Below are 24,157 nucleotides of genomic sequence, written 5' to 3'. Positions count from 1 at the left end.
TGGTGTGCTCTCTTTAAAAAGCATAAACTTGTTGCGTCAGTGGACCATGAAATGTATATGATCAAGCCATACCAATAAAATCCATTTTAAACACAAGTGTTTGTTTAAACACAGCTTTCACCTTTTTTAATTATAACAATCCAAGCACAGGCATATGCAAACACTTAAATGCACTACATTTCAGAGATGCTTCCTTAAAAGCCATTCAGCAAGATCCAGAACTCTGCATAAAGCCTTGAGTTTACATTCACATTTCCCTGAGTTTGATCTCTTTTTTCCAAATTAGTTGGCCATGAATGCGTGTTACTTGACATGACCTCAAAATTAACTAAGCATTTAGACAGTTCATGCAATGTTTTAAAAACACAGCCAATGTTTTCCCAAGTTTATATGACATATCTTCAATTTGACACTGCTGGTTTATGTGAACAACACAGCTGTGCCTAAAGTACACCTCCCTGTTTTCAAACATGGACCACCCCCAATTGAGACAACCCTCATCACCCTGTGGGTTGGTTTCTGCTCTACAAACTATTTAGCTGCCATTAATTCTTCCCTACAGCACCTGTGTAAGTGCTGAGTCTATGAAAACAGGATCATACTGAAATAATTATTTTTCAATAACATGTGGGTTGAGCCCGTTTCAGTGAAAATATCGGCTCTTACTGCGTCCAGACAGCTGTACACTGTTGAAGGTTATACCTGGTTTAATTGTCAGCACAATATATCAACATGTGCTTAAATATGAGCAGTTAAATATTTTACTGTTAATTACTTTGCAAAAACATCCATCCACAGACTTGTCTATTATGGTCATTTATTCAGCTTATATCCTAATAAATTTTCTATCTCCTATTAACTGGATTAGATAGGTGATGCTTCTTTATCCTAGTGTTAGTATTTGTAGCCTCAGACACACGGAGAATGTCTGCAGAAAGGCAGGGTTCAAATGGAGTTAACACATCAGCTTTGCTGCGCTAGACTACAATGAATTAAGGTCTGAATAATACACTGATGACTTGTGCTGTAAAAATTAAAGTCCCAGCTTCCAGTAAAGTTTTCCCACACTGTACTTCTCTCACCATCGATTCAATCACTAACAAAGCCTACCGAGCGCTAGCAACTGTAGAAACACTAGTGAAGGCTGGAAACAGGGCTGGGCCGTTTCAAAACTTGTGTTACTCACTCTGCTAGTTCCCTAAAACAAAACATCTCACATGCAAAAATTCGTAAAGTCTAATTCAGAAAAATGTTATTTCCATACATGCCATTACATAGCTCAGGGTTTCAGTTACAGATTTTTATGAGCATTTCTAGGCAGCTAACCTTTAACATCTTGTCTCACAAGAGGTGCTTCAGAAACAGAGCACAGTAGCCTGCCTTCTCGTAACCACACCAAGAACCCTCATGATTTAAAAAACAGCTCGTAGATCAATTGCAGCCCCATACTTACAACAGTTTTAAGACAGTATGTGAACTGTTTGAAGGTCTATACTTACACTGGACCAAAACCAGAAAACCAAAACCCTGCGAGAAATGACGGATCTATAGTGCTCTCATCCAGACCAATCTACATTTGAAAATGAAATGGCATCTGCTTCTTCTCAGGTTAAATGCCAACCACATTTGCAGCAGCCTCTTTGGAAAAGGCTTACATTTGTGAACAGACATTTTCTGTTGTGAGTTTGAAACAAAACACGGTGATTATCTAACAAGCATGAACCTGCATCCCATAACATATGTGCCAGCACAAAGATAGAAGCCAACTCTTACTGGTTGATTTTGAAGAAATCAATGTTAGCCATTCAATCGATTTTCTTTTCCATTCAGCACTCAAATCAGACTTCATCCCTGTCTGCTACAGCCCAGTGGACTCTTTCGACACTCCATAAGGCAGGCACACCTCAGAATAAAAGTCCTATATACACAGATAGACTGGTCCAAAGAAGCACCATTACACGACCCCACACCAGACTGAGCTTCAAACAGGTAGGCTGACATGAAGACATATACCAGCTCTCCCCCAAGGGAAAAACAGTCAAATCCCAGGCTTCTCATTTTCCATTTTGATTAATCAATACATGAATAAATCTGGTGGCACTCTCAAGATATTTTAACTGTGCAAACAATATTATTATTTTTTGTTGCTGTAAAGCTGCACAATTGCCCTGAGGCATCTGCTGCTTTTATTTTGGCTATGATGGCAATATTCAAGTGCTATTAATGAAACCTCACAGTCTATTGAAAATTAGAGGAGAAAAATCACCTCTGAGCATATTGGGTGTGGACTGACAGCTTCTTTTTGAACTGTGGTGACATGCTGAAGATGAAGGCTAACAAGTGTAACAATACTGACTTTAATTAATTCAGATTTTTGCAGATATTCATCAGGTATAGTTTCAAGAAACTAATTCCCTTTCCATATGTGCATGACTGCTTATTAATCTGAAGAAATTCTAGGCATACAATGATAAAAAGCAATCCAACTTTAATTTCTTAACTGTAATTAACAGTGCCATCATTCTCAATAAGCCAGTACGCTCTACTAAAATGTATTTACAATTTTTGACCAACAGATAGCTAGGGATGGGCTAAGATTTTTTCTTGTCTGACCACAAATTCAGTGTAAGCTCCTCTTCTGCCAGTGTTCGGACAACTATATTCAATTAAACATCTCTGACTTTGAATAAGAGATAAGAATCAGGCCAGTATCAAGCATCTCAGTAAGCTAGTCCTTTTATTGCCATCATTGCCCTTTAGCACTTAAAATTGAAATATTTGTCTCAAAGAAAACCTAGAACTTTTCTTGTTGTAACAATAACCTTCTAAACCTGAATGAATGCTACGGCAGGTTGAAGGTGTGTGAGTCAGAAGACAGCCTGCAACAAACCTAAGAAGAGAAGAAATTGTTGGTATTCATTTTAAGAGAACATTCATGCCAACTGATATTTCAAATGTCAAACTGGTATTAACTGCATCAAGCACTGATCAAAATACACAAGACAGAGATTGCTGAGAAAATTATCACAAGCATCTAAATTGGCTGTCATCACTAGGTGGAGTTTGAGAAAGTACAAGCCTTTAGCATCTCCTTGTGTACCCTTCTGGTGAGGCTTTGTATTTTTGATTGCCCTGATACAAAAGACAAACTCTCTCTAAATAAAGTAGAGAAAAAAGGTAGCTAAGAAACTGCACTTCCTCTACAGCCTGCTGCCACATAACCATTCATTAATTTAGGACATTAGGGGATCTGCTGACTGGCTCTGTGCATAGCTTTCAGTAACAACTTTGTACCTGATTTGCAAGCAATCTGCTGAATGTTACAAGAAGTTTATAGAGGACATAAAGCCTTTATAAGATAGCAACCTCTGTGATTGTCTCCTTTTGTAGTTCACGATTTCATCAAGATTTAATTTAAGGAGTTTTTAAGGAGGAAACTAACTAACACGATATTAAAAAAAGCAACAACAATTAGACAAAAAAATTCTTAAAAACAGTTTAGATGTAGGTCATTCCATTAAGCAAAGTGATGGACCCGGTAACTTCTCACCATCTCTTTCAGCCTTGTCTCTTGTGCTTTCAAAAAGATTTATGAAGTTTTTAGAAAGCAAGAAGAAAAAGTTAACGGAAGGAACAAAACACCACCTCAGCGTCCTCTGAAAATGAACATAGCTCTTAGGGTCCTGACAAGCTGGTTCTCATGAGCCTCAATGCAGCAATTTAAGACATGATTGCTCCAGCTCTTTATTTTGCTCCTCTCTCAGAAATTACAGCTCCTTATGACAGGGTTAACAGAAGGGAATGTGTGCCTGCTCTCTGGCTGCCCCAGTTCACAGCCTGGTATATTAATACAGTCTACCAGTGACAGTTAGCTCATGCTAATATGCTACACAATAAGCATGATTAACTGATGTACTGACACATTCCCTCCTGCCACGTTGTTACAGGGGCAGTAACATCCAGTGAACAGCTAGGCAGCAATGCTGTAATGCACTGCAGGAAGATTTTCCAGAGGACATTGGTCAACCCTTTGTAACAAGAAGGATGCACATTTCAGCTGCTCATAGAAATTAGAAAAACCTTATTCTGGTGGAAAGAACAGATCTAGAGAAAATAAAATACTGAATTCCAACAGAATTTTACTTAAAATACAGCCACACAATATAAAAAAAAAAATTAGACAATATGTAAACCTACAGAATGAGAAAAAGTGATATAATGGGAAACTCTAACCTCTGAGGTTTTCTAAAAGAATTATCAATGTTAATTTTGTCTCCCATGCCACACAAAATTATTCTATATGCTAATGTAAACAATGTATGAACATTAACATAGTACTTTATTTTAAAATAAAAAATTGAAAGAACCATTTTCCAAGTTGGAACAATTCTGCATGACTGAATCCCTCTCCTCTTTCACAGAGTTTCCGATTTTTGAAATACCAAGCCTTGCCAGACCAAAACTAATTCTGAAAATGTCAAAGCAGTACATGAAGCTTTTCACTCTGCAAAATATCTACATGCCACCTATAGAGCAGTTACCTATATGTGAATTACCTGCCACTTTTGATATCCAAAAGTACTCACTTAAGTGTAAATGTAGCAAGGAAACCACAGCTCCAGTCTCACTGCAACACAAGGGAGAAATACCTTATTGCCTCAACATGTGCATTCATCAGCAGGACAGTGCAGTCCTGCACAGAGCCTGTACTGATCGGGCCCAGACTGCCCACTAGCCCATCTCTCAAGCTGCAGTCTTTCAACACTCATCCTTTGAAGAACCAAAAAATCTAAAGTGTCATTTTTCAGTGTATGTATTTGGTGGTAAGCACATACTGTGAAGGCAGCACATACTGTGAAGGCAGCTCTTCCTGTTCACACTCCAGTACTTTATACTTCCAACTTCCTGTAACTATTCACACTTCCTAATAACAGTTTGCAGTGGACTTGTATTCAGTGAAGTTTACACAGACTTAAAAAAGAGCAATAATAACCAGCTTGTACTTCCCTGATAAGCTGACATTTACAGGTAATGATGTAGCAGGCTGCTCGTAAGTCCCCAGGTTAGAAGTACTGACTTATTCTGTGCTTTCCTAACTATCTCCAAGGGTATTACCAAACCTGAAACCTAAAAATGCATGGGTTTTTTTTTCCCCACTGTTGCTGTTCTTGTTTTCTGGGTTGTTTGTGGGGTGTTTTGTTTGGTTGCTTTTTGTTTGTTTGGGTTTTTTTGTTTAAACAACAGGGCTAGTTTCTATTTTTGTCTAAGTCCATATCATCTTATTGATCTAAGGGTTGTCACCAGTAAAACCAAAGCAGAATTAGGGCAACAGTTTGTTATTTTAAGAGTTCTGATGGTTTAAAAAGAACACAAACCGTTTCTAAAAACAATTTCAAAAGCCTAAACATATTTGCTAGGTTGTGAAAACCACCCAATTCAAGCACATCAAAACTATAATCTAACAGACTATGCAGACAAATGCTACAAGGGTCCTAGAGGAGCAAGCCACTTAGGAAAAAAAAAGCAACAACTCTGAAAAAGTGTTAGCTACACATCTGGTTTTGGGGTTTCTTTGCACAGACAATCAGTCTGCACACTTGAGATCAGACATGCTATGTTCCCCCTGCCAGTGATAAGACACTGTCCACTGATAAGAAGATAAGGATTACTCTACTACAGCTACTACAAATGCTTCAAGGTGCATTTTTGCGTGCCATTGGTTTTGAGTAAGAATTTAAACATAAGATTTTGAGATACGTAAGACTGTGTGTGCAAGCTCACCGTTGAAATCCAAGTCCACCTATGAGCTTGCTATTTTTATTTCTTCTTCACCCCTATTTCTATCACTGTTCTAATCAGAGTTCCTATTTAAGGCTGAGAAACCACCAGACAAGGCATTACTCGACAACACGCCAAATACAAAAATGTCTTTGATTTGAGCTATAACCAACCTGATTTTCATCCCCACTTAAAATGTCCTTCACTCAAGTGCACTAGTCCTTCTACCTCTAAATGGCTGGCATCAAAATGGTTGCAAGACAAAGCTTGGGTGAGTGCAAGCCAGCAGTCACTAACATGACAGCACGACCAACCGTGTAGATGCAGTTCTAGCACTACTTACAAGGTACTAATCCTTCAGGAATTTCCCACAATTCCTTCCCTCGTGCAAAAGGGAAGACAAGTTTTTTGTCTTTTACGCTGCAAAGGCATAATCACAAAGCTTATCTTGCTGTAGCACAAAGGAAGACAGGATGTGCTCCCAGGCATCTCGGTCCAGAACTCAAGTGAGGGTACAGCCTGTGGGGACACGGAAACCTGGAGTTTATTTACAGGATGGCTGTTCATATTTAAGATGGGCACACTCAAGAGAATTATCTTGAGTAGCTATGATCTGGGTTATGCCCAACAAATCTGTATCCCAAAGAGTTTATCACATAAATCAGAGCATTTTCAACGCTGCTTTTGAGCGGAGCGTGTATACTTTCAATAAACTAGAATGAAGGCACTCTTCATTTTTTTTTATTAAATAGGTTAATTTATCTTCACCCGAACATTTGCTTTCCCGCAGAGTTATTAAACTGTCTGACTTTCAGGTGAATGCACAGTGAACAAAGGACTGCTCTACTTTCACTTATCTAAATTCTGCCAGATCAATAAATACCCAAACAGTGGATAGGATCTTTACAATTCACAATTAAAGAGTCCAGTCTGACAACCAATGAAGACATCAACAGCCAAATGGATAGACTGTACCAAACAAAACTACACGATAGTACTCAGTATCTACAACTCCAAGTGACTGATCGCTTGCTTTCAGTTTCTTTGAACTCAGCCTCTATCCACATTTGTAGATAACACATTAAAGACAGAGATAGATACACACAAAAATAACCATGCCAGCTAGAGCTAAAAAATGGTGCAAAGTCAATACTTGGTTGAGGTTTGACAGAGCGTACCCAAACCAAATCCACTTCCCACTATGAGCAATCAACTAACCCCTGCACAGCACATCGCCCGAAGCAGATCAAAGCCATGCCAGCCTGCAGGTACCCCAGAAACAAGCCCATCTCACCCCTTTGTTCTGAGGAATACACTGACCTCATCCTGCTACAGGAGCTGCAGGATTGCAAGGAACAGCCACATGCAGAAATCTCTAATCCAGCAACCCAGAGAGAACACAACAGCAGTTGTTGAGTATTTCATTACTCGCTTGAATTCTACAAACAGAATACCAGATCCCCAGATGAGAAACACACCATTCATAATTAAATAGCAAAATTCGGCATATACCAGAACGACTTGGTCTCCAGGAGTATCTAGCTGCATGCTACAACTGCTACCAAGGACACAACTGAAGGGGTTTTTTAGGCTCTTCTTCCGCTAGCAAACAGTGCCAAAGGTGTGAGATAGCATCACTAATTCTTTTTTTTTTTTTTCAGATTTTCTTTTGCTGTACATCTAGAACAAATGTAAAGGCTTCCTGACAAGATCTAGAAATGCAGTTCAAAGTACCTAAAAATCTCATGCAAGTAATACCAATAGTTTAGAAATCGACACTAATACAGAAATTGGAACATTTCCTAACAAATAAAACCAAAACTTTCCAAGACAGAGATCCCCAGCACCAGATTGCCTGTCCCCAGGGAACAGCAAAGTATGGAGATAATTAAGCTTACTTGAGTTTACAACTTGTAACCTTCATGTCATTTTAAGGAAACAAACTATATTTAAGGAAAAAAAAAAGGAAGAAAATATTTACATTTTGACAACATACAACTTGTTCACATCAACGACCACCACGTAAGTTCCCATATGTTATCAGAAGGAGGTTTACAGTATGATGTGACCTAGTGTACAAATCCAAGACTTTCAAAGTATGGCTCACATCCCGCTGTCAGCACTCTGCAGCTCCCAAACCCATCCTTCACTTATGGTTATTCAGCTTCTCTGCAACTGTTTTCACTGAAGTATTTTTAGCATCCATCTGAAAATACAAGTTTTACCCTCTGGAAAGAAGCTAATTGCACCAGCACCTTTGCTCCACGCTGTCCCATTTTGGTCCTCTGTCCTTTTCAGCTAGCGGGTCCCAATCTCCCTTCTCCCATTTCTTGAACTCTTTCTTCCGCTGTTTCTTTCCTAATCTTTGATATCCTGGTTTCCATGGTCATGCTTAGCCATGTTATCACCTTTGTCTTGCCCTACATAGCATACTTACAATCTCTCTACCTCACCTCCTTGCCACCTGGGTTTTTCCCTGTCTCGCTTTTGACCAATTGCTTCTCTGTTGTTGGTGTCACTCCACCTCCTTCTGTACTCCACCTGTACCCTCTTTTACCACTACAGCAACAGTCGTAGCAGACTCCTTCATGCCAGTTTCTCCTATAGAGCTGTCAAACTTTAACTGCAGACACCACCAGAAATAAAGTAACCTATAAGGCTGCAACTTGCCAGCTCCCTGAAGATCACAACAGAATCTTCACGACAGACATAAAACCTAGAAGCCCTCATTCTGCCATACACTTGGTATTCTGAACAGCCTCAAGGAAGAGGATGTCAAATAGCCTGTGATCCCTGCAGCAGGCACATGGGTTGTATGGATCCGTGCCTCTACATTTCTTGCAGCTCTTTTCATTCCCTGTACCATAGTGTGAACACAGGGAAGAAGTCCATCACCAACCTTATGAAAACGCAAACTAAAAGAACACAGGCCACACTCTGAACATGCCCTTCTCATCGTGGGTGGGGGCATCAACACAAAGGAGAGATATGGGTAATTTGTACAACTTTTTTCTGTATGCGGACAACACCCTATAATGATAAGGGTAGACAGTTTGGCACACATATTTTGTTCACAAGGAACAGTCCCAAACTTTTTTCTTTTAAGGAGGATAGGGAACACCTGACCTATTTCCATCTATTACATGCCCATCGCTAGCCCATCCTCACAAAGACAATGCTCACTCTCAATTCACCTTGTAATACCTATTGGAAAAGGGGAACTGAATGTCATTGCCACAACTGCCAGCCCAAACAACTTATCACAGGCCAAGTTCACAGAGCACAAGCTCTAGGAGGTCGTATATCCTTGGGACAACGCGGTGAAACGGTATTTTTTGCTTAGGGAAGCCACATTCCAGCAAAAAAGCCTTCACTGAGGCGCCGTCTCCAGTGATGGAGGCGATACACACCAACTGTGTTTCCTTCACAGAGGAATCCCACCCGAGCGGCGTAAGAAAAGGCGGGAAGAGGACAAGCACTTCCCGTGATTTTTGGGTAACGTTTCCCATGGGGGCTATTTCTCACACACGTGTAAAACGTTCCCGTAGCTTGTTTGCGGGCAACTTCTCAAAGACGCCTGTCCCGACGAGGGACCCCGCGACGAGCCACCCCTGACAGGCCGGCAGCAGGCGGGGTTTCGGTCCTGGGGGGCCGCCACACAGCGCGGCACCCGTCTCCTCACGCCGCCTCCCTCCACGGGTGCCCGAGGAGCCCCCTCAGGGGCTGGGGGACCTCGGTGACAGCAGCACCCGGGGCAGCAGGACCCGAGGAGCCCCGACACCCCAGACTGCCACTTCCACGCCCGAGGTGACACACGCGTGGGGGGGGGGGGGGGCTGCCGCCCCGCCGTGGGGGCACGCAGGGGGACCCCCGCCAAGGGGGGACAGGGCGCAGCGATGACAGCCGACCGGCCGGCCGCCCCCTCGCAGGGACCGGACCTGCCATGGCGGCCGACCCGCCACAGAGGCCGGACCCCCCCCCAACGCCAACAACACCAACGCCCCGGGGGGAGGCCGAGGCCGCCGGTGCCCCGCCGCCCCGGTGCATCACGGTCGGCCGCGACCCGCGGGGGGAGGGCGAGTCGCTCATCCCCCGCCCCGCCCCCCCTCCTCCTCCTCCTCCTCCCCCCCCCCCCCCGCAGGCGGGACCCGCCGGCCCGCGCCGGCTGGGGCCGGTTCCAGCCGGTGCCGCGCGGGCGGGCGGCGGGTCTCCGTGCGCGCGTGCCGCACGCTGCCCGCTGACGTCAGGCGCGTGTTGGCGCGCGGGCGGGCGGGCGGCGGCGGGGAGCTCTCGCTACGTACGTGTAGTGCTGCGGCTTCTCGGGCTGCGCCTGCAGCGCGCTGGCGGCGCTCGCCGGCCCGGCCGCGGCGGGGCCGCTCGCCACCGGGCCCTTGGACATGCCTCCTGCCTTCCGCTCCCGCCGCCGCCGCTACCGCCGAGGAGACCTTTATTATTCACTCTGCGCGGTCCGCACGGAGGGCGCCGCGCGCAGGCGCCGCCGCCGCCATTGCCGCCCCGGTGCGCGGGGCGGGGTGGGACTTGTAGTCCCGCCGCGCGCGCGCCCTCCGCCAACCCGGGACGCGGCGGGCGGCGGCTTCCGGCCGGCGGGACTACAACTCCCAGGGGCGCCCCGCGGCGGCGCGGCCCGCCGCTTCCTGCCGCGCGGGGGACGACGGGACTTGTAGTCCACGGAGGGGGGGCGAAGGGCCTCCGCCCCAGGGCGCCCCCCGGCGGCGGGGCGGGATGGCGCCCGCCGCGAGGCCCCGTCGCCGGGTCCGTCCCTGAGGAAGGGCCCGAGGCCGGGGACGGCACCGAGCCCCGGGGAAGGCACCGAGCCCCGGGGACGGCGCGGCCCCTTCAGCCCGGCCCCTCGGGGCAGGCAGGGAAGGGTGTGGGGGAGGCTGGGCCAGGAGGCCTGTGAGAGGATGGGGAGTTATTTGTGGCAGGCGGCCTCACTTCCTTCCTCCCCCCCTTCCCTCCGCCTCAGGGACTGAACGTGGACGCGGGAGCACGGCGTCCCGGCCAAAGGGTTATTTTAGTGTTGGCATCTCTCATCGCTCCACGGCCTTCCCCACCCACGGGACAGCGCCGTCCAGGAAGTGCCCGGGAATAGCACTGCAGTCCCGAGGAGGAGGAGGAGGAGGAAGGTCCAGCGAGCCGCGTGGAGAACCTACCTCTGAGTAGGTGACACCAAAGGCCCCTGGATACTGGGTCATCAGAAGATTGCATGGGCTCCCTGTCCTCCCCCGGGAGAAAATCCCCCCCTGAAGGAGCCGTGTCCAAGGAAGCGGGCTGAATTCCCATGCGAAGAGCATTCTCCGTAAATTAACTTCTCTCCCAGGGGAGGAAATGATACACGTTTCTTTTAATAGGACTTTGATCTCTTGGGCTCCACACAGAACCGCTTCCCTTGCTGGGATCCTCCAGCTGTGTGGTAGAGGGCAGCAAGGATTTATAAGGCAAACACCTTTTTTTAACTCTGCCAGCACGCGCGGGGTGAACAATGTTAATAATAAACTTTCAGGCCTGGTCGGCGTGCTGCCTGTGCAGCTGTTTTGGGGAGGGAAATAACTTTTTTCAATTCTCATTTACACTGATTCTACTGCAGGCAGGCTTTTACCGGGGTAATTTAATAGCTATTCCCTTGCGTTTGCAGGAATAAGTCACAGGATATCAATACCTTCTTATTCATCTAACAACCCTCCGCGGGAGGCTGGAGTACTATAATTATGCAGCTCTTGGTCATGTAGGACAACTTTTCATAAGTCAATACGTGTGGAGGTATTTCAGTTAATATCTACGCATACACGCCTATACACCCAACACAACATCACTGTCAGTGATGGACCTGCAGAAAAAACCCTTCAATTATTGACGAATCACACTGAAAACACCATCAACGTGCACTTTGTGCACAGAGATTCGGAAACCACAGACTGGAATCCTTGTACACTGATGTTTATGCTACAATCTGGTACTGACACTGTTTCCTCTTCCAGTTCTCTGTTTCACAGTTGGGGCAACTCGACGCACACTCTGCCATGCAACAGAGAAATGTTTAGGACGTGCCAGGTAGACGTGCCCAGGATGCACTTACATCCATCTTTGCGCACGTCCTCATTAATGTGTGCTCGTTTGCTCTCTTCGGCTTTGGTGTGTACACCTTTCCCTCAGCTGGTTTCGTCCAAGAGGATGCACAGCTTTTCTCTAGTCTTGAAGAGAGCAAAAAATCAAAAGTATCACTAAAATTAGAAGCGTAAGCAGCCATTGCTATGAAAATATGGGCAAGGAAATATCTCAGGAGCCCCTCAACTCCTGGTAACAAACATTAAGCACTGGTCTCCTAGCATTAGTGACAGTGGCGTACGCTCTTAAAAAGAATAAATTTAAAGTATATGCTGTTATCCTCAGAACAGGTTTCTAGATTTCTTCTTGTTAAGCATGAGCAACTCGGGTGAAAGGGGAATTCTTTCCTTTGGATTTTCCAAAACATGTACAATGCAAAGGACTGTTTACCGACACCTCCCAAGTCATTCCACTGATGCGCAGCTTTTTGTCTCTGATAAATAATTAACATTTTCCTTTCCAAGAGAGAAAATTAACCTGAAAATGAGGACCAGAGGAGATGCACAGCAGACGACAGCCCTGCGGCAGCCCCAGCCCGGGCACACGTGATGGTCCTGTCGCACCATATTGGTGCGTGTTTGCTTGACTTACCGGAGCAGGCGGAAGAGCAGGAGACACGCTCCCTACGTGCCGAGCTCCTGCGCCGCGGCAATCCTCGCTCTGCCCGCCGTGCCGGGTGTTGGCCTGAGAGAGACTTACGCACTGGGAAGAAGATGCAAAACCTCATGCAAAGTCTGGGTGACTACAGCTGCGCTCCAGTTTGCGGAGCTCACGGATACCTTTAGGAGCGGCGGTTAAGCAGGCGTCTGCGCTATATATTCTGCGCGCTACAACTGCGGGGCATTTGGGACCTGTTCTTCCTGATCGTGGTACCCTTCCCATGGGGGCAGGGACCTGCCTCCGCTCCCAGCAGTCGCTACAAAGACAATGAAATAGTAATATAGAGCCAGGTGTAAGTTAAGGCAGCAACTTCCCCCGAAAGACAGTCTTTTTATTTAATTGCCATTTATATTCCTGGATGCTACCAACAGGGAACATGGATTCTGGCTTTCTACTCGCAATGAAACTTTAGTGTCGAAGGCGACCCACGAGGTCAGCGGGATCTGGGGAACGGAGGCGCAGAGGGGCACAGCCGCAACCCCTGCCTGCTCCCAGGCCGGCTCCCGGGGCACGGCCCGTGCTGGCCTTCCCAGGGCCAAGGGTCAGACCCTCCCGGACTTTTTGGGGAGGGGGGGTCACAGACCAGCAGGGCTGCCCGGTCCGAATCCGAAGCCCGGTGACGATCGCTCCTAGGCTGCGGCAACGATCAAACCGGGCGAGAAATGCCGGAGGCGCTGCCAGAGCCTCTTCCCTTGCCAGGGGCTTCGCTCGTCCCCGCCGCCGCTCGCCAGCGCGGGCCCCGAGCGAACCGCCACGCACCGGAGGCTCCCGCGCCTCGCCCGAGGGCCGCCGCTCCCCGCGGCCTGCGCGCTGCGGCTCCCGGGGGAGGCGGAGGCGGAGTGTGTGTGTGTCTGTGTGTGTGTATGTGTGGAGGGGGGGGGCGTCCGCCGTCCCCCCGGGCGGCCCCGCGGCCTGGCCCGGCCCTCGCCGCTCGCAGCCCCCCGCCAAGCGCCTCCGCACCACACGGCCAGGAAAGGCGCTTTCTGGCGGGGGCGGGGGAGGGAAGGGGGGGCGGGCCGGGAGGCGGCGGGGGCCGCCGGGGCCGGCCGGGGGGGTGCCCGAGGGAGCCCGCCGCCCCGCCGCGCCCCGCCGCCGCTCGCCCCGCTCCTATTGACTTCCCATTGTGGAGCTTTGCAACAAAGGGTAGGATCCAAACCGTGCCCCGTTTCGTCCAATCAGGGCGCAGAGCGCCCGCCCGCCGTCGATTGGCCCCTTCTCGCCTCACAGTACCCAATCGGACGCCTACTTTAACAACCAATCAGCGGCCGGGCACGCGCCCAATCAGCGCCGAGGAAGCGGAGCACGGCCTTTGTGTGTCGTGACGCCACGGCGCCGGCGGAGGTCCCGGCCAATGGTACGGCGCGCTGCTTCCAGGCATTGTGAGGTCACCGCGCCGTGTGCCGCCCCCGCTATAAAAGGCGAGTCCCCGCGGCGGGGAGGGCGCAGTGAGGGGGTGGCTGGGTGCGGAGCGGCTCGTGGCAGGAGCAGCGCAGGCTTCGGTGCGCAGCGCTACCGGCACCGGTGCTTCCTTCTTCTCCGAGCGGTAAGTGGCGGGCGGCGGGCGCGTTCCGTGGCGGGCGGCGGTACTGCGCGGCCCTTGGCGGCCTTGGTTCCTCCTAGAGCCTGGCGGGCAGGCCGGGCCTTGCCTACGTGCCCTGAGTCACGGCCGGTTCCCATCCCCCCCCCCCATTCCTTCTACCCCCCCCCCCTCCGCCGGGGCGGCCCGGGAGGAAGCAGGAGGCGGCGTGACTCAGGCTGCTTCCCCCGGGGAGGGGAGCGGCCGGGCCACGACGCGAAGCGGGGGCGGAGGGGGAGAACCGTGACTCCTCCTTCCCCTCCCGGGGGAGGCCGCTGGCCGCCTGCCCGCCTCAGCGGCGGGGGAGGGGTGAGGGGGGGAGGTGGGCAGCTCGCCGACATCTGCCGCTTCTGGGACTTGAGGGGATCGGATGGGGCGGGGGGGAGGGGGACGGGTGGGAAACGGCGTGTAGCCGGGCTTCGCGGATCGTGTTGCCGCGGGATTGGGGAGAGCTGGACCCCGTGTCACGCGTGCCTGTCTCCGTAGGTAAGTGAAGAAAAATGGCCCGTACAAAGCAGACCGCCCGCAAGTCCACTGGGGGGAAGGCTCCGCGCAAGCAGCTGGCCACCAAGGCGGCCCGGAAAAGCGCTCCCTCTACCGGCGGCGTCAAGAAGCCTCACCGCTACAGGTAAGGCCGCCGGCACGGCACGGCCCGGCCCCGGCCCCGGCTCCTGCCCCGACTCACCCGCTCCCTCCTTCCTCCTCCAACCAGGCCGGGCACCGTCGCCCTCCGTGAGATCCGCCGTTACCAGAAGTCCACGGAGCTGCTGATCCGCAAGCTGCCCTTTCAGCGGCTGGTCAGGGAAATTGCCCAAGATTTCAAAACAGACTTGAGGTTCCAGAGTGCAGCCATCGGTGCGCTGCAGGTATTGCTAGCGGCCTGCCGGGCCTCGGCACTCGCGGCACTGAGTGTGCTTCGCTGAGGGTTTCTAACGACATTTCTTCTTGTGCTCTTGAAACAGGAGGCCAGCGAAGCATATCTGGTGGGTCTGTTTGAAGATACAAACCTGTGCGCCATCCATGCCAAGAGAGTCACCATCATGCCCAAAGATATCCAGTTGGCTCGCAGGATACGGGGGGAGAGGGCTTAAGTGAAGGCTGTTTTTATGGTGTTTTGTAGTAAATTCTGTAAAATACTTTGGTTTTAATTTGTGACTTTTTTGTAAGAAATTGTTTATAATATGTTGCATTTGTACTTAAGTCATTCCATCTTTCACTCAGGATGAATGCTAAAAGTGACTGTTCACATAAACCTCAGTGATGTGAGCCTTGTTGCTCAGGAGTGACAAGTTGCTAATATGCAGAAGGGATGGGTGATCTTTCTTGCTTCTCATGCATGTTTCTGTATGTTAATGACTTGTTGGGTAGCTAAACTTGTAAGGTACTAGAATTGATATAAATGTGTACAGGGTCCTTTTGCAATAAAACTGGTTATGACTTGATCCAAGTGTTTAACAATTGGGGCTGTTAGTCTGACCATACATCACTGTGATCAAATGTGGACTTTTTTCAGAGGGTGAAACTACAAGTCTTAACCACAGTGTAACTTACAGTTTCCTAAAAACGTAAACCTGGCAGCTATAGAATACACTATGTGCATTTATAATAGCTATTTTATATATTGTAGTGTCAACATTTTTAAATTAAATGTTTTACATTCACATGTGAGGAGTCTTTGTCATTTGGTTTGTATGGGCTTGAAGAAGCTTCCTCCTCCTGGCTCCAGTAGGTTAGCAGTAGATGCCTGTAATGCCAGACTGCTGCTGTGACCATTTTGTCTGTCAACAGAATGGAGAACTTGCCCTGGCCACCCTCAGAGGTTTTTGGAGGCTTGCTGTAGCTTGAGTCATTGCTCTTGGCCAGTGAGAGCAGAGCTGAGCCCTTGCAGCTGTGGGGTAGAGGAGGAATAGGCTGACTTGACAGGCCAAGGCTAGGCAGCAGCCTTTTGAGGGGGTGGGGGGGCTTTTGTGGTTTGGGGTTTTTTTTATAAAATCTTAACTGCTTATTGCTGTCAGCTGTTCAGGCACCACTCTTGAGCTAAGCTTTTTTTTTCTTTTTTTCCTCCTCCTTTCCACTAGGTGCAGGGGAAGTTTATTTCTGTGGCATGACTGGTCTGCCCAAAGCAAAACTACCAGCTTGTTCCCTGAGCAGTGTTGGGTGCTGAGTTGGGGGGGGTGTGGCTGCAGCCCCCGAGTTTCTGTGGGATCTGGCTCTGTGACTAAGTCCCAGTTAATAACAGCAGCCAGCACTAGCAGTGCAGGATGGTATGTGAGTGGAAAAGCTAATTATACAACCTGAGAGCATATGGGCTGCTAAGCAAACTGGAATGGGCACTCAATAAGATTCTCATTTCCCATCTAAGCTTTTTTGATGAAACAGGATTATACACTCCGACCTTCACTTCAGAACAGCTCTTTGGGCTCTGCTGAGACAGGTCTGGTTTTCTCAGCAGTGCCTCTGGGAACAGCCCTACCTTGTTAGGTTGTGGTAGAGGAAAGCTGCTCAGCCTGCGTCTGAAACACAGGTAATTAACATTTAAATTGAATTGCAAGGCCGGCTCTCCTCAGCTCTTAAAGAACGGGCTGCACTAGTAAGGCTAGAGTTGGCACAGTAAAGTAGCACAGGGAAGTAGTTTAGCCAGCTCATCTTGATTTATTTCAATGAAATTAAAAGTGCCACGGCAGAAGTGGCATTTCAGGAGGAAGAACAGCAATGCTTTATACCAGAGAGCGGGCGGTAAGTCAACACTGGCCGTCCACGCAATTGTTTGCAGACCGGACGTGTTTACAGCACTTCCTTCCACAACGGCTGCCTGGAAGCAGTTTGAAAAGGATCCCGACTCCTGCTCCCTGGAGCCGGGGCCTGCCTCGCTCGGAGTGCTGCTGGGCAGCCGTGTCGCAGGCGACGGCTGGACCACCGGAGCTCGGGGCTGGAGCCAGGGCTCTCCCTTATCAGACAAACCACTCCGTGTGCTTAAATCCTGCAGCTGGAGGAACATGCGCTCCTTACCATGCGCTCTTACACAACTTCCTCAACGCCCTTTCCTATGCCGCACCGAGCGTGCTTGGAACAAACGTAGCCCCCCCTTTTAATACCATTATCATATCTGCCACAGAGCTGCTAAAAACATGTTCTAAAATAATCCAAGATTAGGTTTGAAACAAGCATTTTCCTCACTGCTAAACCTGTAGGGAAAACGATTTCCTTGCATCTACATTGTAAACTTAATTGCTTTAAAGGCCTGGATCAAAGTTAAGCACTGTCTCAAACTTCAGCTGATGCTAAGTGATCTCAGGTAGATCACCTGGGCAGGTCTGTCCTGGGGGTACAGCCTGCCAAGGGGACAGCTGGCAGGGATGTCCCCACAAGAAATCTGAGGGTCCTTGGGTGGCCTGGGAGCCATGCAATTTGGGAAGCATCACACAGCTTGCATTTAGGCAGGTTAAAAATAAGAATTCCATGTGACGGGGATTTATGAATGCTTGCTTTGGTGCTAAACTGCAGTAGCAGGCTAGGCTCCTGCAGGAAAAGTATGTTTCAAAATAACATCCCTCGAAAACAATGTTTCCTCCAAGTTCTTAGTGGAAACAATGAACCATCTGGGTATGCCTAGAAGTTGTTTCTTAAAATAAAATCATTGTCTAGCACTTATAAAAAAAACCCAACACACAACACAAAAACCAAACCCACCAGAAAACTGTATCAAAGTATCTATTCATCTTAGTAACCTCAATAAAAAGAAATTAAGCTAGATCTTGCATGTGGTGGACCAGCGACTCTTGGTATTCCACAATCTCACTGTGATGATATCTGAAGACATAAACCGCTCCCTTACCGATTCTCCCGATGATTTCCTCACATTCTTGCTCAGAACTCGATGCAAACACCAGACAGTCGAATGTGCTCCTGTCAGGGCTCTCCGGGGAAGCGCTAAAAATGGAAACATGTACATTAGCCGGCAGAGAGAGCGGCTCTGAAAGCCCAGCCCTGGCTTGTAACCACACCAGAGACCCCGCGGCTGGTCTGGATGTCGCTTGTTTATTTTCTAAGACCCGCATCCCTCTACATCCCCCCTCCCAGGGCCCACGGGCAGCACTTACGCCACGCAGAAGGCGAATAAATTGCTGCTGTCCACGTAGCGTCCCACGCAGGAGATGGTGGGGTAGGGGTAGCGGCACAGGACCTGCGCAGGGGACAGGAGGGAGATGGTGTTGGGGGCTGCAGTCAGTCCCCATCATCCCCATTCCTGGTTTAAACTGGACCCGTAACCTCTCCATCCAGGCTCCCTGCGCCGCAAGATCAGCAGCCTCGGGAGTCACCCTGACCTTGGGTGTTGCTCACTTACCTTGGAAGAAGTCTTCTCCTGTACGAGGACTTCTGCTTCCTTCACATCAAATAAAACCTCCTGAATGGGGGACGGAGGGGAGAGAAACCCCAATCGTCACAGCATCTGAGCTCTATTTTTAATAAGACACTTACGAGAGAGATTATTCAAAAGCAGAGGTGACAAAGCAGTCAAGCACAGCTTTTTCAAGGAGTTTTCTCTGTGCTGCCCTTTTTTTTCACCACCCGGTGCTCTCACACTTGAATCTTTTCACAAACAACTCCCCAAAGGCTCAAGCAACAGTGACCTGAGCCCTAAAGCACCCTGGAACCAGGCTTAGCCTCCCCACAGTTTTCCAAGTGCTTTTCCTGCACGTGGTTGTATTTTTTTTTTTTTTTTTTTCCTTAATGCACTTTTCTATCCTGGCTGCAGAGATGCTTCTAACAAGAAAAATAAAACCTCACAGGGATGGGGGATGTCAAATACTCAGCCAGGCCAAATGAACCTGAAGCCATCAGGAAAAAATATCCCCGGGCAGAGGCTGTATTTCTCTGCAGTTTTCTCACCAAGCCCTTCCCGGGATGCCCTCAGCCCCGTCGCTCACCCGCGGTGCCGAGCGCCTCTCCAGCACGGCGGGGATGGCCCGGTCCAGCACCTCTTTGCCACCGTACTGAAACGGAGCGGGAAGGAGGGAATAACCCACCAGCACGTGAAAAGAAACCCAGGAGAGGCGATTTAGCCCTAGGCACATCTCTGGCCCGTTGCCTCACCTCCCCAATGCTGGTCCGGCCCAGGTACCGCAGGTTGTAGAGCAGCCTGGGGAGAAAGGGGCTTGGGGGCATCAGAGCAAGGGCCCTGAGCATCCTCCTGCTGCTCTTTGCAGGGGAAGATGCTCACAGCCCCCCCCCCCCAAGGACAGCTTTGGCCCCACGGCCTTGAGCGGAGACCGGGGATATTGTGGGTAAGGGGCTGTCCCGATGCCAGGACCCCCCAGCCCAGCCTGGGGGTCCCGGGCTTGCCGGACCTACCTGTCCCCCTGCAGCTTCTGTGACTCCCCCTCACTCCTACGCCGGGGTCTGCGCTGGAGCTGGAAGTGGGGCTCCTTCTCCTTCAGGACCTTCAGGTAGGGCAGCAGCGGCTCGTAGACCCCCCCGTCGTGCCACTGCCACCGCAGCAGGCGGAAGCTGAGCGGTTGTCCCTTCAGCTTCTGCAGCATGGCCCCGGCCTGGAGGGAGGGTGGGGGAAGCAGAAGGGAGGATGGGGGACGGACGGACAGGAGAGGGCGAGATGGGGGGGGGGGACACGGCAGCCCGCTGTGCTCACCCACCTGCCCGCTGTAGGCGTTTCTCAGCGAGCAGCCGTTGATCTCGTCGAGGATGTCGCCGGCCAGCACCACCTCGTCCACCTCCACCTGGCTCTCGGGGAGCACCTCGGTGACAAAGACTCGGCCGTCCACGTACCTGGGGGTGCAGCCAAGCCCCAGCTCAGCCCTGGGGACCCAGCCCATCTCCCCGGGCTCTTTTGTACCATCAGTGATGTTTCACCGATACACGGGGGCAGGGAAAAGCCACCCCACAAACAGCAGATACTGGTGAGGCTGAGCCGATGGGGAGAAAAGCACCAGAAACAGCCCCAATGCTCTCAACAGAGTATGTATCTCCCCTTTTTGGGGAGTTTTGAGTGTCTTGGTGTCGAAATCCTGCTGCAGAGCAGAAAGGAGGATCAAGGGCTCCTACCTGAGCACCATCCCCAGCGCTCGGCACGGGACCGTCTCGTAAGTGACGCACACCTGGAAGAGAGTGGCCGGTGACAGTGGCCCTGGCAATGGCCACAGGACACCCAAGGAGCATGATGAAGATGAGGGGGAGGATGGGGACCCCTTGCCCTGGATCATTTCTGGTACTGGTGCCAAACCAGGGCTTCAGGATCCCAGGGAGGGAGAGACCGGTCCCCAGTGCCCCAGGCTGGGCTGGGACCATCAGTGCTTGACCCTGTCCTCTCGTGGGATTCGGCTGTGCCCAGACCCTGAAGGGACAAACCTGCTAGATGGATGGGATGGCAAAGCAGCAGGTGAACCCTCAACTCAGTGATGAGCCTTCCTCCCTCATCCCATGTGTCCCCACGCAGCCGGGCGAGTGCTGCCGCCCCTCCCCAAAGCCGCTGCTGTTTGCAGCGGCATTTACTGTCACATCATATTAGCAAGGGACGCGAAACACGGCCAGTTCGGCTGGGAGCACTTGCTCTTAGAAATGCCCAAAAGCCAGCAGGATCCCAGCCTCAGCAGCAGCACTGTGGCTCGGTGCGTGCCGTAACCAGCCCCAAAGCCACCTTGAGCTTTTTGGGGGATTCTTTTGTGTTAAAAAGGCAGTGGAGGGATGCTCTTCACTTTTAAAAGACATCAAGGTGTCCCTGGCATTCTCAGTAAATGCACCGATATGTCCCTGAGCAAAACCAAGAGCAAAAACCAACTGACACATAGTCTGTGTCAGCCCAGGGAAATGGGGATTTTTTGGCAAGAAATCGGGGAAAGGAGCATGGGAAAACTTCATTTATATCAGCAATTTAGGCCTGGGTACTACTCAAGCTTGGTTTTTACTCCCAGGAATGCTGGGATCTGCTACTGGTGGCAGTGCAGGCACCCGGCAGGATCCAACCTCGGTGGCAGAGGGAGCTCTGCTCATGCTGGTGAACCTGAGCCAATTCACCCCTGGCTGCAGCCGGGCAGAGACTTGCGTGGCAATCCCTCCCCACCAAATCATTCCTTATCTTCCTCATTTGACTTTTCAGCAAGGGCCACGCGGCAGAAGGACGGCTCCGCGGAGAGACAAGCTCTTACCGGCAGCAGCCAGCTTTCGTCCAAGAAGCTGCAATTCTGCAAACAAAGGAGCTTCAGCGCCATCAGTCCCGGTGAGGAAGGGGCCGCGGCCCCGTGCCAGCAGCCGTGTGCCAGCCACCACCCCGCCGATTTGTCACCGTACCTGCAGGTCCAAGGAGAAATCCATCTCTGTCACCACCAGCAGCAGCGAGAGGAAAGGCTCTGCAGAGGGATGGGGATGGAGAGGCAGCATCACCACCGGGTTCCCGGCAGCCACAACCTTGCGGGGACATGGCAGAGGTCTGAATAAAGCCATTTTCGGCGTAACTAATGAGGTCTGGGGAGAGAGGCCCTGAAAGCATCCCAGCACCGTGGCACCCAGGCTGCTGCTGGAGGATCATCCCGGGCTCCTGCTGCTGGCATGGGGAGAGAAGCACTGCGGCTTGATGCCTGATTTCCCCAAATTCAGACCAAGGCTTGCAGCAAATGCTGCTGACGAGCAACTTTCTCTCCATTCCTCCCCTTAAATGCAAAGCGAAGCTGCCCGGGCTCTCCTGCACGAGCCTTACAATTACACTGATGGAGAGCTGCAATCTGCTCACGCACCAGCAGCGCGGGTGATTTATAAGCCATCTAGGTACAGGTTTAACACGGAGTTATTTATCATAATCAAAAGATTAAAGGCTTTCACCCTGGCCTGCCCCCCTCCAAGCAGCATGGCTGCAGATGGAGTGGTGCAGCTTGTCAAGGCAACGCAGCCATTTACCGCACCGAACCCCCCGTGTGACCCCTCACGCGGGACCGCAGCCTGAGCCCAGCCGCCAAGGGCTCCCCTCGAAACTGGACTGCTGGGTCTGCTTAAACCAGCATCCTTGGTACAAAGAAATAACACAGAAGACTCTTCAGAAGCAGTTTTCCTATCCTGTGACGCTAAAACCAATCTTAGACGGATTCAAACCATGTTTAAATATTTACACCTCTTTTTCCATCACCGCAGCAGCATATTTAGATTTTACCACTAAGTTTGGCTTAGAAAAATCATGGAGGACTATTTTCCTCCCCCTCCGCAGCAGCGCGGTGCCATAACACCTGCGACAGCCGCCCCCGGGGTGGGTTACATCCCGCTTCGGCGGAGCCACCGTCCTACCCAGGAGGTCTTCGTTGCCGAGGATGGAGCTCACCGGATCATAAAACTGAAAGAGGGAAACGCCACCATTAATTACGCTGCTGTTTTGCTCCCCACCGCCCGTGGGTAGCAGCTCCCCCCACAACTTCCCCACCACCGTGCTGCACCTCCAGGAGCCGGGGGGTCTGCGCCAGCTGCTGCACAGCCGCTGCCAGCACCTTTCCCTGCAGAGCCAGGCGCAGAAAGTACCGCCCGCGGCCCTGCGCCGTCCGTGCCTTCTCGCAGCTGCCCGCTTTCTGGATGCTGATGGAGAGAGGGCTCGGCCTGTTTGGGGAGAGGGGAAGCAGCTCGGGGCTGAAACTTTGGCGGCCTGTGGGAGCATCCTCCCTGCACCCTTTGGGATGGGCACGTCATGATGGATGCTGCCACGGTTCAGATTTTCGTCCTCAGCTTGACTCGGGGCTGCTCACCTGCCACTGTCCCCCGTGGGAAGCTGCTCCAGCCAGTGCCAGTAATCCCGTCTCCTGAAGCCCCAGGCTGGCTCTGTGGGAGAAAAGGAGACCGAGGCCCCTCGCAGTGGGCACCGGGATGCTGCCACCCCCCGCCCGGGCACGAAGGACCACTCACGTCGGAGCCCCTTGCGCAGGATGCACTCCAGCAGCTGGCAGAGGGAAGCGAGGTGCGGCGAGGTGTCTGTGCAGGGCCCCCCGTCCTCCCGCAGCCGCAGGACCCCTCCTGCGGTGAGGGGAGCATCAGCACCCATGGGTGCCCCAGCTGGGGGTGGGTGTAGGGGGGGGACACCTATGGGAACAGCTCTGCGTACAGCCCCAGGGAGGGTCGCTGGTGCTGCAGGAGGTGCCCGACACCCTGGCAGGATGTGACCCACCCTGTCTGCCCACACTCACACCGGACAGAAACTCAGGTAAACTTCCTCAAAACCGAGGTCAGGTGCGGTACCGAGGCGGGGGGGAAACACCCGCTCAGGCGGCAGGGCTGGCCCTGCCACGGCAGCCCCCGGCCCGGGGACACCCCACCCGGTCCGGCCCACGCCGTCAGTCCGGCCAAACCGGTGCAGCAAGGGGCCGGGCCCCCGGGCGAGGGCTACCGGGGGAAGCAGGTACCGGTCCCGGGGGGGGGCCACGCTCACCTTTAAAGGCGCTCAGCAGCGGCTCCTTCCTGGCCATGGGCTCGTCCCCCCGCCCTGGGGGGGGGGGGTGTTGTCCCGCGGAGGCTGCGGCCGGGCGGGAACTGGGAACCGGGAACTGGGAACCGGGAACTGGGAACCGGGAACTGGGAACCGGGAAAGGGCCGGGCCCCGCCCCGGGAGCGGAGCGGAGCAGCCCGGCCCCGCGGGGGGGTGAGACCTACCGGCTCACACTCACCCGCCCCCGCCGCTGCGTGCGGCATCGCACGACGGCCTTCGCTGTGCGGGCACATACGCACACACACACATATATATATATTCACACACATACACACTTACAGCACATCGGTATATATATACATCTACGTATGTACCTGTACGCATCTCTAACAGAGACACCGGTGCGTATATATATATATATATGTATCTGTGCTTATATTAGGAGAACGCAGAAATTGGGATAGGGATATAGACATATGCATTAAGAAGTCCCAGGTACCGGCACCGCCATAGGTACGTACACCCCGGGGTGCGTATAGGCGTGACGCTCGTCCTGCCTATAGGGATGTACACGCACCGACAGCGGTTCCGAGGCCGCAGCCAGGGAC

The 24,157-nt window shown here is 51.4% G+C and overlaps 3 protein-coding genes across 3 annotated transcripts in view; 1 reads left to right on the top strand and 2 right to left on the bottom strand.

Moving 5' to 3' along the window:
* The window catches only part of UNK (unk zinc finger), a 42,355-nt gene extending 32,024 nt beyond the window's left edge, over nt 1–10,331 (bottom strand). The window contains exon 1 of the mRNA XM_075044012.1: nt 10,080–10,331. Coding sequence (XP_074900113.1) covers nt 10,080–10,177 — 98 coding nt within the window. The 5' untranslated portion in view covers nt 10,178–10,331. The remainder of the gene's footprint in view (nt 1–10,079) is intronic.
* A 3,624-nt stretch (nt 10,332–13,955) lies between these two features.
* On the top strand, nt 13,956–15,803 carry H3-3B (H3.3 histone B). The gene is made up of 4 exons (XM_075044558.1): nt 13,956–14,107; nt 14,627–14,768; nt 14,853–15,006; nt 15,103–15,803. The coding sequence occupies exons 2-4, from the start codon at nt 14,641–14,643 to the stop codon at nt 15,229–15,231; spliced, it is 411 nt and encodes a 136-aa protein (XP_074900659.1). The 5' UTR covers nt 13,956–14,107; nt 14,627–14,640; the 3' UTR covers nt 15,232–15,803.
* Nucleotides 15,804–16,782: 979 nt separating this feature from the next.
* On the bottom strand, nt 16,783–23,900 carry LOC142038785 (uncharacterized). Its single transcript, XM_075044555.1, has 16 exons — nt 23,553–23,900; nt 23,033–23,140; nt 22,876–22,948; nt 22,573–22,729; nt 22,427–22,472; nt 21,443–21,501; nt 21,301–21,336; nt 20,201–20,253; nt 19,792–19,924; nt 19,493–19,689; nt 19,235–19,280; nt 19,069–19,134; nt 18,486–18,545; nt 18,241–18,323; nt 17,976–18,070; nt 16,783–17,126 (listed from the first exon to the last, which is right to left on the bottom strand). The coding sequence occupies exons 1-16, from the start codon at nt 23,587–23,589 to the stop codon at nt 17,092–17,094; spliced, it is 1,284 nt and encodes a 427-aa protein (XP_074900656.1). The 5' UTR covers nt 23,590–23,900; the 3' UTR covers nt 16,783–17,091.
* Nucleotides 23,901–24,157: the final 257 nt, after the last annotated feature.

This window comes from Buteo buteo, chromosome 13 (genome assembly GCF_964188355.1).
Source record: "Buteo buteo chromosome 13, bButBut1.hap1.1, whole genome shotgun sequence".
Lineage (NCBI taxonomy): Eukaryota > Metazoa > Chordata > Aves > Accipitriformes > Accipitridae > Buteo > Buteo buteo.
Note: the sequence above shows the minus strand (reverse complement) of the source record. Positions and strands in the feature narration are given on the sequence as shown.